Source organism: Ceratosolen solmsi, unplaced genomic scaffold, assembly GCF_000503995.2.
Source record: "Ceratosolen solmsi marchali unplaced genomic scaffold, CerSol_1.0 scaffold10, whole genome shotgun sequence".
In the NCBI taxonomy this organism is placed as follows: Eukaryota; Metazoa; Arthropoda; class Insecta; order Hymenoptera; family Agaonidae; genus Ceratosolen; species Ceratosolen solmsi.
This window is the reverse complement of record NW_011948412.1, coordinates 26,618,945-26,633,184: the sequence shown is the minus strand read 5'-3', so window position 1 is coordinate 26,633,184 and position 14,240 is coordinate 26,618,945. Positions and strand designations below refer to the sequence as shown.

Genomic DNA, 14,240 nt, shown 5'->3' with positions numbered 1-14,240 from the left:
TTTATAATTGTACTATATATAATTTATTATAAAATTATTTTAAGTTTAAATTAATTTATTACTTTAATATTTTGATATTTTATTGTTTCAAATAATTAATATTTAAAAAGTTAAATTTTATAATCAATTTAAATATTCCACATATAAAAATACATTTGAAACAACATAGTTTCACTTAAACATATTTCAATATTATTATATTGTAATTTATAAAATATGAAATATAGCTATATATCGAACATTTAATTGTAATTTTAATTTAATGTAAATTAAATTTAATTTTCTTCCAATTTTTAAAATATTTTTTAATAATAGTTTATTAAGCAATTTTTTCATTTTAGATTATTAAATTGTTTTTAAATTTATCTTTATTATAAAAAATATTGTAATACAAAAGAAAAAAATTGTTATTTGGTAATAAAATATTTCTTAAGAAAATTTTGTTTTAATATAGTCATATAATATAAAAGTATTTTAGTATAGAGGCCTAATTATATTTTATTCTATTTCCAGTAAATGTGCTAAAACTGACTTTTAATAAAATATATTCTTCGAAAATTATTTTAAAATACTGATATTATTTAATAATAAAACAAAAGTATCTGAATAAAAATAAATAATATACGATTTTTTGAAAATCGTATTTTTTGGTTCTAAAATTTTTGCAAAATCAATAGTTATTAAATCCTATCAAATGCATTTATGTTTTTTTCTATTATAATTTATAATTCGTCTCTACGTGTAAAAGAATGTAAAATGTTTCTTCTTTCTTCCATCGATCGTTTTTTATCATTTGACAATTTACCCTTTAGTAATCCTTCTATTCTAGTTTGTTCTGTTTGAACAAATATATCTCCGCGTTCCATGATTTTTTCCATTGTTTTTACATAGACTTTTGCAGCTGTACGATGTTCTTCTGGTAGAGTTTCTTGGAAAACTTTGGCCTTATTTAAAATTTCCTGAAATATAAATGTAATAAATTAATTAAGAATATCTTTCATATTTATTTTTAAATATTAAATTATTAAAAAATAAATGAACTTGTCTATCTTTATCGTTAGACGTTTTGAATTGATCAGCTAATCTATCTAATTTTTCAACACATCCAGGTAGTCCTAAATATACTCCAGATTTTGTTTTTATAAATCTCTTGATATTATCAGCAGTAAATTCTGTATCTTTCTTAATAATAAATCGATGAGGTTCTGTTTTCCCTTGTATAAAAAGTAGAACAACAGGGTAGTCGTCTTTTTTAATATTAAAACGATCGGCTATATCAGAATTATCTTTATTGCCAAAATCTTTTACTCCAACTTCTGCAACTAAAAGATCGAATGAATCTCTCGTAGTAAAAGCAACTTTTGCAAATTCTTCATGCTTCTCGCCGTATGGAAATGCAACATCGAATTTTACAATGGCAGCTTTAAATTTGGGAATAATCTGAAACATGAAGCTATGTTCTTAATAAAACAATCATATAAAAACAACATTTAGTTAGTGAAAATGTAATATAAACTTTATTAATAATATTTTTTATTATATAAATCAACTTTTATTTGTATTTATAATTAAATATAGACAACTAGATATTAATGTATTTGTACATATATTTATACCTACTTTATTACAGCAATATTACTTAGTATTATATAAATGCATGAAATTTTAATTAAAAAAAAAAAATTATACATATTATTCATAATCATATTATTATTATTGCATTTTAAATAACAAGTTTTTATACACTATATTTGTGAAATATTTTTATGCAAAAATGGTAACAAACTGTTATAAATCAAATAAGCCAATTATATAGAAAATTATATAGAAATATATATATATATATATATATATATATACAATTATATAGAAAATATTTGTTATCTTGAGTGAGTTCTTTGTTTATATGTTTATAGGCATTGAAAATAAATCAAAAAATAAAAAATAAACTAAAATTTGAAATTCGAAAATCCATGAATAGTTTTGCAAAATATGAATGCAAATACAGTTATTTGGTAGTAATGTGACATACGGTATAATAACCTTGTTAATTACTGTGTCGAGTGGAGTGTTAGTATTTAAAGAAAATATTTTATTATAAAAAGAATTTTCTAAATTGAAGATAGAATATGAAATGTTAATTATTATATCAATATGATTATTTTTAAATCAATGAGTCAATAAATATTTGTAAGAAAGTAAAATTTATTATTAGTCATACAAATGAATTTATAAAAATAAATATTTACATATGAGTGATTGAATATAACCCACAAATATTTTAATTTATTTTATGGATAAGAGTAAATAAAATAATAAATACTATCAAATATAATTAAATAATATTAAATTAAAATAAATGTTTATCTTATTGAAAGATTTACTGAATCATTAAAAATTTGTAATTCAACTACTTATAAACTTAGAAATTATTATCGAATCAATAATTCGGAACAACAATTTATTTCAATTAGCTTCATAATGGTATTTACAAAATTAAATTTCTTTTTAAATATTAATTTTTTTCTGCAAATACTATTAAGTTAAGATTTTTTATTTTATAAAAATTAACTTTTTTCATTGTTTTAGAATTATGAAACTTTATTAATAATGTTTAAGCACAGTAATAATTATTCTTCAGCTTTTCTAGAATTATTAAAGTTTAATAACAATATTTATTGTGATAAAAATAGATCAAAATTATGTTATAATTAATTTAAATAAAAACTATAGAAAGTTAAATAATGTAATTAAAAGTGAAAAATTATTTAATAATATTAGCATATTACCTTATCAAATGAATATGAATCAAGCTGAACACACCCTTTACAGTCATCTGCTGCTGAAAGTTTCATTTTTATGCAGATCGCAACAAAAGTAAAGAAACTTGTTATAAATATGTTCCACATTCTATTTTATGGATTTTGAATAAAAAAAAGCTATTAGCTGCAGTATGTTTAATTGGGTTTTGTTCCTGGTATATAAATATTAAAATTTTGGAAAAACAAATTATAACTTTCTTATGTATGTTGCGTTCTGAAAAGCTGAAAAAGTCAAGAGTTATGGATTATGTCAAATTTTTCAATAAAAACGTAAGAGTATTTCAATGTTTCAATTAATCAATATTATGAAAAGTGTTTTAAATGGGTAAATAATTATGCATTTTATATTTTCCATATTTTATTAATGTAATATTTTATAAAAACTTCAAAATTAGGACTATCTAAAATATTTGTAAAAATTATGTAAAACTGATATGCATTATGTTAGATATTATTCATAATTTTATGTTAATAGGTAATTATTTGCAACATTGTAGTAAATGTATTATTTCTTATGTTTATTTCTTATTATTATTATTTTTATCACATTGTTATTAGAAAATATATGGGGTGAATGCAATATATGAATGAAATATATGAATGTATGCAAATTTATAAAATAAAATTTTTAAAAAAAATTTTGTTTCTATATTTCACTGGAATAATTCTTAGCAAGAACGATAAATTCCATTAAATACAATTATATAATAATTTTTTTAATTTACAAATTGCACTTATATATATATAACAATTGTTAAAATATATACAATACTTCGAATTACAATTTTTTTAATAAGCTCTATATGAATTTTTGATTCAAAGATATTATTAATTATACTTCTACGCTTAAATTTTCTATAATTAACCTCAAAACACTAGTGCCGGGTATGACAGCAAGTAAGCATGTAATTATCCTTTTTTTTAGGTATCACTCCGAATATTTTGTAAGTACTATACTATGATAAAATGATGATGCCACGACGTGGATTTTGTAGATTAGTTTATAAAGAAATTGATATTTGGAGCGAATCAGAGACATCCACGGATAGACGCAAATGTCCAATTGCCGAAGGAAACAAAATAAAAGAAAAAAAATGAACACTTGAAGAATAATAGATAATTTATGCACCTTATTCGTTTTTCATATTGCTAAATTAATAAGATCTTTTACTTATTTCGTCAAATATTACTTATTTTTTAATAACCTTATATTAAAAAAAGTATTTTCTTGATTAAAAACTTTGCTAAGTTTAATGTATAAAATAATAAATAATAAGGCTAGAGAATAATATACTTGTAAATTACATCTATGGATACATAAATTAATAGTGAATTAACAATAAATAATATAGTGAAATTATTATTTTATAAAATCAGTAATTCTAATTTATATAATTTTACAAAATTATTCAAGAATGATGGCAGCATTTTATTGTTTTAACATTTACGTTAATTTGTTACGGATCATAAATTAAAAGTTTTTATTTTACAATTTATTTTGTATTTATACATTTACATTGCAATATATAAGTATTTGAAAAGTTAATATTATTTAAAAATAAATTAATTTAAAACGATAATTTGTAATTATTCTTTTTAATACTTTTTAAAAAATTATTATAGTATATAATTATATTAAATTCATAATAATACAAGAATATACTTCTTAGTAAAAATGTTATTTTCATTCAAATAAAAAATGTGTAATATAAACATTGTTCATTTTATATAATGGAAAAGAATATATATATATATATATATATTTATAATGGAAATATTTTATGTTTCTACAGATAATATTTAAATAGAGAATATTTATTAGAAGTATAGAATGATCTTAAATACGTGCAGTTATTTTATATTATTTACTGAAAAAAAATTGTATTATCTAATATTGACAATATTCTATACTTACAAATTAAATAAAATGTTCTGTAATAATCAATTATTAGAAATATATAGTTCTAAAGTATGATAGAAATATAAATACCATGTTTTCAATATATTATCGAATCAATTTCATTTATTTTTAATATTTATATTTTATTAATTTTTATTTTTTATCATGAATTTTTACTAGATAGAAGGATGCCGTACTGAATTATGAGCTTGAATTTTTTTTATGTTTTGAAATCAATATCTCATTAAGTAACGAGATCGGTTGTTAATGGATAGATCAAGAGTTAATTTTATATAAATATCTATATTAAAAATTCCATTAAAATTTTAATAATTTTCTTGCAAATACTAATTGTACTAAATCTAAATATTTTATAAGCAGCTAATGTATAGCCAAAATATATTTCATAGATTTTTCATATAATCTTATTTTATTCATTACTACAATTATGTTATTATTTTTTATTCAATTCAAACAACATTCAAAATTTCGTTTCAAGATGATTTATTTTTGAGAGTTCGTTAATTCGATTAACAAAATAATATGCATACTATGATTTTCACTAGATAATTCATATGGGTAAGAATAACCATATACATTTGAGCCTATATATGCAGTGTAATTACTTGAGTTGATTCACACGTATTAATATTTACATGCTGAGTTATTATGGAATTCAATTCATTCAAATTAATCGTAAAAACAACCTTCTTTTTACGATGGTTACTTTTTCATTTTAAATTTATATTTGTAGATAAATTTATGTACAAATATATTACTTAACACATAAATCGTAATATTTTATAATCTATTATAATGCTAATATATTATTTTGTATGAATGATTATAATTTTCTTAATAATTTATTCTATTAAACTCTTGTTTGGTAAAATATTTTTGAATGAACTAATAATTATGTTTATTTATTTCTTTAATTACTTATATCAATGAACCTCATCGTCTAACGTTGCCTAAGTAATTTTTTATTTTTCTATTCGACCGAATTTGAGTTTAAATAACTATGTTTATGATATCTGCCAAAATAAAATGCTTGATCTTCATCTTTCGCTTTTTTATATATAAAGGTAGTCAAATAATTCTGTGCGTATATAACATTTTTTATATCAAGTTTGTCAAACTGGTATAAATATCTTTTAAAAATAACATTTTAAGATTTTCAGCGTGAATATATTATTTAATTAAAAATATTTAATATTATACATTTTATGAAAGTTTTATGAAAATTCCATATTATTTTCAAGTGAAATAATTGAACATTAATTAAAAAATTCAACAGAGTATTTATTTGTTATAATTTATCTTTATTTGTTATAACAATATTTTTAAGCAGAGCTGTATGTTGTAATTAGCAAATTTCTAAGAAATTTGTATGTACTTATTTATTGAATTTGCAAAGATAACTATTTGATTTATTCATAGAGCAATAGTCAAAAACGTCATTCGTTTTATATTTTTTTTCTCGTATTTATATGATACTAATAAATGTTGATATACATAATATACAATTTATAATTATAAACCACATTGAACAATTAGGTTCAAATATAATATTTATATTTAATAAATATAATAAGTAAGCATTATTTGTTTCACATGAATAAAAAATAAAAAATTACTTTAGATTAAAAAGAAACATAGCGTTGAACGATATGGTAATAAAATTACATTATTTAAAAATTTATAATCTTTAAAAATATAAGTACTAAAGTATTTATAATTTATTATTTTAACGTATTGTCATTGTATTATAGATCCATTCTAAATATTTTAATACGTAATATGCTTGCAAACTTCAATCATAATTATTTGGTTAGAAATATATTTTGAAGTTTAATATAAATGTTTTTTAATGAAAACGGGGAATAAAAATTTTATGATGTAGATGAATAGCATATTCTTTATTTATTAAAAATCAAATATAATTATGAAAACAACATTCAGTTCCATAAGTACTAACTTTCTCAACTTGTTTATTAGTGCCATTCTCTGGGTTTGAAGAATATTTTATGATCTTTAATAGTAGTTATTATACTGTTAATAAATGGCCAAAATTGATAAAAAGTGATAAAAAGATGTGTGACAAAAGCCAGCTGCCACAGTTCATAATTAAGGCCTTTCAGTCTACTTGTAATATTTACTATTATTTATTATACTTTATATATAAAATTTTTTTTATATAATTTATATATAAGTTGTTATATATAGCTTCAAATCAAAGAAATGCTGACATGCTTTAATTAACTTATGTCAGTATTCCTATATAAAATAAGTTATATATTTTGTAATTTATAGTATCAATGGCTTCCTCTCTCAGTTTGTCTCACTATCACTGTATGTATTATTAATTTTACACCGTGTATCGATTTATTTTCTGAATATCAAATTAACAGTCTTGATATACTCTTGGTATAGTAAGTAAGCTGCAAATCTAATATATATTATATATTAAATATTATGTATATATATATATATATATATATATATATATATATATATATATATATATATATATTTATCTAATTCTGAACTATATTACCGCACACGCGCGCGCGCATGCTAATGTACACATATTTAAATAAGAATTAGTTCATTTAGCTTAAATATTTTGACGAATATAAATATATTCCAAATAATTTTGGAGGTAAATTGAACAATCTCAAAGTAAATAATTTTTTATATAATAACAATATTAAATCTTTAATTAAACTATCTACTAATTGAAAATAATATTTTAGTGATAATTATAATCATTTTTACACAAATAATTTACTACATACATTTTATAATTATATTGTACATTTATGTTGAAAAAATTTGAGAACAAAAAATGTGATATTTCTAGTATTCAAACATTCTTGTTACATACAACGCGAATTTGTATACATAAAATATTTACTAAAATATTATTTTAATTATTTAATTTAATTCAAGATTTCATGCTATTATTATGGATATTATTTTTCATTATCATTTTTATTTTAGATCATAGGATATTATAATGTTCATATGTTGAATCTTTTTTTTTCTAAGTGTTTTACTTTTATTAGTTGAAGAGACACCCAAAATGATATATGATATTTGAATATTTAACAGTTCGATACGTTTTTTTATTTTTAATTTATTTATAATACACGATGACATTGATTGAATAAATAATTTTTGTAGTGTCAAGAGAATTTAATATATGAGTTACAGCAGTTCTTTATTTCTAAGTAGTTTATTATAATAAAAATTATATTACAATAATTTTAAGGTCTATCTTCCGTTTACTCTTTATTAAAATGAAGTCAATACAAATAATACATACTGTCAATAAATAAAAGAAATACTTTAATTTGCAAACATTTTTCTTTAAAATATTTTATACTTTTATCTATAATTTTTTATGTATACTATAATTTTGATATAGAAAATATTAGGATTAATAAATGTTTAAATTATGCATAGACATCTATAATAAAGTATAATTAAGAAAATAAATATTATAATAAAGAATTATATGTAGATATATAAAATTACTAATGAAAATTTTTACTCAATGTAATAAATGTAAATTAAATATAAGATTTTCGAATAAATTATTTATAATTTTATTTAATGATTTCTGTTTAGGTGTGTCCAATATACAATATTTTTGTTACTGAATTTTTTTTAATTTAATCATTATATAAACATTAAAAATTGTTTTATTTGTCAAACTACTTAATTTAAATTTTAGATATTAATTTATAAGTATAAGAATGAATTTACAAAAAAATAGTTTTTTAATGAATTTTAATGAAATAAAATTTTCATTTTATAATAAAAATATAATAATGTTATTATTAATATCATAAGGAAAAATTATAATTTACTTAAAACTATATACAGTTTATTACAAAAATAAAAAAATTTTCAGTATTTTCAACATGCATCAATAAATATTTTAGAAATACCAGAATTTTATTTATTATTAGCCAGAAGATACCAGAATATTTATTTATGTATGAGAAATTTTTATATATCTAATTTAATATTATTTAGTTATTGCTTTATTCAATTTAGTTAAAGTAAAAATATTATATCGCGAATTAATCTTCGGATAAATAAATGTTTGAATAAATGCAATTTTAGGAAAATTATAATGAAACAAATATTTCATCCATCTCATAACGAAAACATATTTGATTTGAAAATTGTCTTGATCACTGGGAATAAATTTTTATTCACATAAATACAAAGCATAAATAAGTACTAAATAAAAAATAAATAATATCATGCTATATTTTATTGGCGAATTGTTTAAAAGACATTACAAAAGTACTAGTGAAACCATTGTTTTCCTGCACCAATTGCGTGTAAGCATAACTTATTGTACTTACTATTGGCATTGTTTATATAGAGTTAGACACGTAGTAGTATAGCATGAAGTAAAAAGATTTTCCTTCGAGGAAACACTAAACTATCTAAACTAAAATTAGCTATTTAACCTAAATTAAATTACTTGAAAATTCTTAACATTAATAATATCTTCTATGTTTGCTTCTTAATCTGTGTTTTCTTGGTTTATTATTTATTATATAATATATTAAAATAATGATTTTATTTCTCCTACTAATCTAATAATATTTATTTAATAATTATTCTACATTAATTTTATGATTATGATGTATTATTAAAATGTAATTATATAAATTTTTATATAAAACAGTATTATAATAGAAGTGTGTTATGGCATCTATAATATATTTATTAGCTGCACGTATATTATTTATTTTCATATCAATAAAAAAAATGTTAATATCTTGAAATAACTTAAAATTTTATAATTGTATTTCAATATTATTAAGAATTTAATTACTGCAAAAGAAAGATTTTTTTTAATGCTCTATTAATTATTTTATTTGAAAACATTTTAAAGAGTTTGGTTTATTATATATTTTAGTATTTTATGAATTTGATCGATTGTTGTGGGGTATGCATAACATTATTTTATCTTTTTTTCAATACAAGCGCCGTAACATTTATATTTTGAAAACATTAAATAAAATATTAGAATAAAATTTTTATTATAAATTTATATATCAATCTTCATCATTTGAAACAAAATATTACGAGAAATAATGTGATTATAGTATATTAACATTAATGAAAAATTAATTATAATCATTGATAATTAAAATTAGTAAAAATGAGAAATCAATAATTATTATGGCTATTATTAGATAACTAAAAAGGTGATTATTATTGATGGTTCATTCAAAATGAGAAAGTTAACTTCCAGTTTTAGAGAAAAATATCCCGACTATCATTTATTTGAAATTAGGAAGATAGATGAAATCTTCAATAATAAATCATCCGAAATAGTAAATTAATTATTCTATTTTCTACTTGTTCGTAATCAATTAATATAATAATTTAAGCATTGCTTATTTTATTTTATGAATTTGTTACAAATTTATATTCTTATTTAAATTCGTTAATTTATTCACATTATAAAATGAAGCTTTAATATTATATCTATTTGAAGTTTTTTATACTTTAAATCAATTCATTAAAAATGAAAACATTTTTATTTAAAAGACAAATAAAAATTTTTAATTACAATTAAATATTAATTCTTAAATATTTAAGAATAATTCAATTATAAAAACAATTAAATCAGAAATTTTATTGCATATAATTTTTATAATTCATTAATTTTATTTTTCTCTATAATTAGTGTTTAAATTGAAGAATTGCGCGTGGATCTAAGTTTTCTGAATTTTATTTAAAATTCATATAAAAAATAATTTTTATTTTAAAGGGTATAAAAAAACTGATAATAAATTTTATTGATAAATCACATGCAAAATTTTAGAATTGCTTGTAAGATAATCAATGTAAGATAATTATACACTTAACCCTGGTAATGATTTAAATTAATTTTTGTATTTTTTTGTTCGCTGTATTGATTTATTCAAAATAAAAAAGAGTATTATAATATTCAATATTTAATAATATCCATAATTAAAAATGATTTATAACGATTTATTTTAATAATACAATCGAATAGTAACATATTAGATATTTAATAGATTCTAATTATTTATCTAAATATCTTTTATACTATTCATTCTAGCAATTATTGTATTACTTTAAATTTATTAATTAAATTCAAGATTTTATTATTTATACTCTTTTAGCCTGCTGCTGTTCATGATGACTGATTGAATTAGGTCTCGGAATGTTGGCCATGCCATGTAATCGCCAGAAAAATTGGGTAGTGGGAAGTCTGGCTGGCGGCTATTTTCTTCGGTTCCTTCATCATGGGTTCGCTGTCAGTGGGTGTACTCGATGCTCTGGGTGTGGTTTGAGTTGACTCCCTTATCTGCTGGTGCAGTTTGTCAATTGTGGCGTGCACGTGATTGTAGACCTTGAGTTCCTCTCCTAATGCATCCCTTTCAAAGTATTCGTGAGATAGCAGGGATGCAGGCCATGAAACTTCTAAATAAGCGTGTTCCTTGATAAACACCTTGTGAAGCTCGTCGACTCTTCTTCTTGCGCCTTGAATTTCTTCATGGGAGACTGTCTCGGGGTAGTTGGAAGTTTTTTCCCGATCTCCTTCATCGCTGTAATGCGGCTCCATTTCGACTTAGCTTTGTATGTGACCTCGTTATTTAGCAATATTGGGTTGGCACTGCGAATCCGACGGCCATCCGCTTCAGTGGAGCTCGCTGACACTTTCTTCTCCGGGTCTGGCATGGTTTTTATGCTCAATCAATGTCCTAGGAGAAGAATCAATTAGCTGGTTGCTAACTAGATGATTTCTTGATAAAAGTTGACGATCGGCGATGTGGCAGAACAGATGTCGGTAACGATAGTTTTGAAACAGTAACGGTTTTTATTGATATTCTCTTAGATAAATGACCCATCCTTCCACATGTTAACACCGAGTTTCTTAATTATTTAATCACCAATTCGTTTTAATGGTGATGGGGGGGGGGGAGATGAGTGAGAGGTTAATGCATCAATTCAATACAAACACAATTGGTTCAGTGACCTTTATTTAAGGTTATGTTACAGTAGTAGTTGGTGTTACCGATCTTAATGAGAATTGTGTAGCTAGTCGTGATTGAACAGTTGACCATAAGTTATAGAACGTCGCCCGGGAATGCAAGACTAGGGCTGTTGGTAGTACTGGTCATGCATTTTAGTTCTTTACTTTAGCGAAAGCATCTTCGGCTCACGAATCCATGGGCATTTAATTCGGCGATAGTTTTTCACGGAGAGCTTTGTCCGGCTCGTGAATTCTTAGGCATTTAATGGATCATCGACGACCTCTTCAGTGTTCTGATAAGAACCAAGTCGCAGAGGCGTGACCGATAATGTCGATGCTGTACCGCATATATGTATGTGTGGCGGGGGCCACCAGACAGTACCGGCGCCCTCTTCAACGGTTTGATAAATCAAGTTGCAGAAGCTTGACCAATAGTGTTGGCGTTAAACCGCAGGAAATAATATGTGATATCGAAAAATTGCTGGAGATGCCAGTCTATGTCGTCGCCCTTAATGCGATCTGATTATCGTCACGTTGCGGGGGATGCACCGATAGCTGACCAACAGTATAGAATAAATAATATAAACAAATGAGTATACATTGCACGGATTCCCTTAGACGTGTATGGCTTTCACTGTTATGACTTGCACTAATTTCACTTGACTTACTCAACAATTCTGATTTTCTTCGTCATCTGGTGCTCCTTATATATGATTTCGTACATTTAGAGTTAGCAGTTAATGGTGATTCTGTCAAATTCTTGGAAAGCAAGCTTTAGAAGATTCGAGAAACTTCCTTTGTTGCTATAAGGACATAGCACGAGGATTACATTTACATTTGAATTAGTCGTAACGAATAATTCAAATATTACGCCTTTATATAGATATAATGTATCGGAATCATATTATAATAAACAATAAATTCTTTTTTGTTGGGTAGTTCAATCCTGAACATCTTCTTTATTTAGAAAGTATTTCAATAAGAAATTATGAGAAATTTTGAAATAATTAATATTAAATATTCAAACAGTTTACAATTGCAAGCTAGTGTTAATTACGTTCACTAGTTATATTAAACATTATATTAAGTATTATTCAAAATGCATCGAAACTCTTAATAATATTAAAGAATCTTATAATAAAACCCAATAAAATAAAATTAGTGTTAGTTTAATTTTATTGTTCATTAAAAATTCTATCAATTGAAATCTTATTCGACTCCATTATAAAGGTTCGATACCCAAATCATTCATGGTTACGCAAATAATAAAGTCTAATGTGCAATTCGGTATCCGTAAAAAAGTGCCGATCTCTCGTAGTGTCGTATCTAATCAAAGTGATCAAAGTAAGAGGAACAATAGGAGAAATGCTTAAAGGATTCGAAAAGAAATGGCTTACCCTCGGGACAACTGGAGGCGATGTCTTCCGCTTCTGTATCGAGTCGTCCGATGCTAAAGGCGTCCCACAGCAGCTGAACAAACTCCCCATGACCCTGGCCGCCGGCGGTAAAGGTCAAGTGGCATAGGAAAGGCAGTCTACCCTCGGCGGGTCTCGGTAGATCTAGTCTGAAGTTTTGCAATTACGTGCTCATTATTGTCGTGTCTATGGTCATTGGGACGTAAACCGAGTTAGAAAAGATGTTTACTTTAATGCAGGAAACCGTGACTAGAGATCTGCTTCTGTTGAGCGCTTTTTCAAGAAAAATATTTAGAACCGCATATACCTTTACAGAGCATACTGTATTTAATTGATTTTGATATTATCATTATTAATATTAATCAATACCATAATAAGCGGTATATCGATTGGGATACTTCAAGCCAGCTCGATAAATTATTACTTTATTTGACGTAATTGTTTTGTTAACGACGAAATTACAATATTTCCTTTGCAATATTGAATCTCGATTAAAATTAATAGATTGATTAATAATTCAAAATTAAAGCAATTATTGCATATATGAAGGTAATATCAAGGTTAAAGAAAGTTATCGTTAAAATTCTAATCGTTATTTATATGATATTTAACATTTGTGTTAAAAATGTCTTTACGAAAGAAAATCCCTTATAATAAGCGTATATAGCATTTGTCTTACAATAATTTATCACTCTGTAAAGAGAGTGCCGATTGATATTCAAGATAAGAAATTAAAATTACAATAATCAATAATAAACTGCTTCCAGATTTTTAATAAACCAATTTTTACATTGTATAAATGATTTATTTATAAAATTGAGATAATACACTAAACTAAATGAAGATGTTCAAACGACATCTATTGATGAAAATTATTCGATAATCAATTAAAATCAATAATTAACCTAATACTTTGTTTAAATGCAAGACAAAATTTTTATTTTAAATAATGTCATCACTCTCTATTCAAATTTTAATTATGAGACTTAAGAATAGTTTAACTAAAATATTCAAATATTTCCTTAAAATGCGCGTCAAAACAGGTCAAAATTCTACTCTACATT

The 14,240-nt window shown here is 23.0% G+C and overlaps 1 protein-coding gene across 1 annotated transcript; it reads right to left on the bottom strand.

The window, feature by feature from the left end:
• Window positions 1–696: 696 nt before the first annotated feature.
• Window positions 697–3,046, bottom strand: wbl (endoplasmic reticulum protein 29-like protein wbl). Its single transcript, XM_011501367.1, has 3 exons — window positions 2,790–3,046; window positions 1,042–1,440; window positions 697–959 (listed from the first exon to the last, which is right to left on the bottom strand). The coding sequence occupies exons 1-3, from the start codon at window positions 2,907–2,909 to the stop codon at window positions 723–725; spliced, it is 756 nt and encodes a 251-aa protein (XP_011499669.1). The 5' UTR covers window positions 2,910–3,046; the 3' UTR covers window positions 697–722.
• Window positions 3,047–14,240: the final 11,194 nt, after the last annotated feature.

What these genes read in the sequence shown, in the direction of transcription:
- wbl (XM_011501367.1), bottom strand. Translation starts at nt 2,909, where the DNA reads ATGTGGAACATATTTATAACAAGTTTCTTTACTTTTGTTGCGATCTGC. An exon ending in ATTCATATTCATTTGATAAG is followed by an intron (nt 1,441 to 2,789) that starts GTAATATGCTAA and finishes TTCATGTTTCAG; the next exon opens with ATTATTCCCAAATTTAAAGC. An exon ending in CTAACGATAAAGATAGACAA is followed by an intron (nt 960 to 1,041) that starts GTTCATTTATTT and finishes TTTATATTTCAG; the next exon opens with GAAATTTTAAATAAGGCCAA.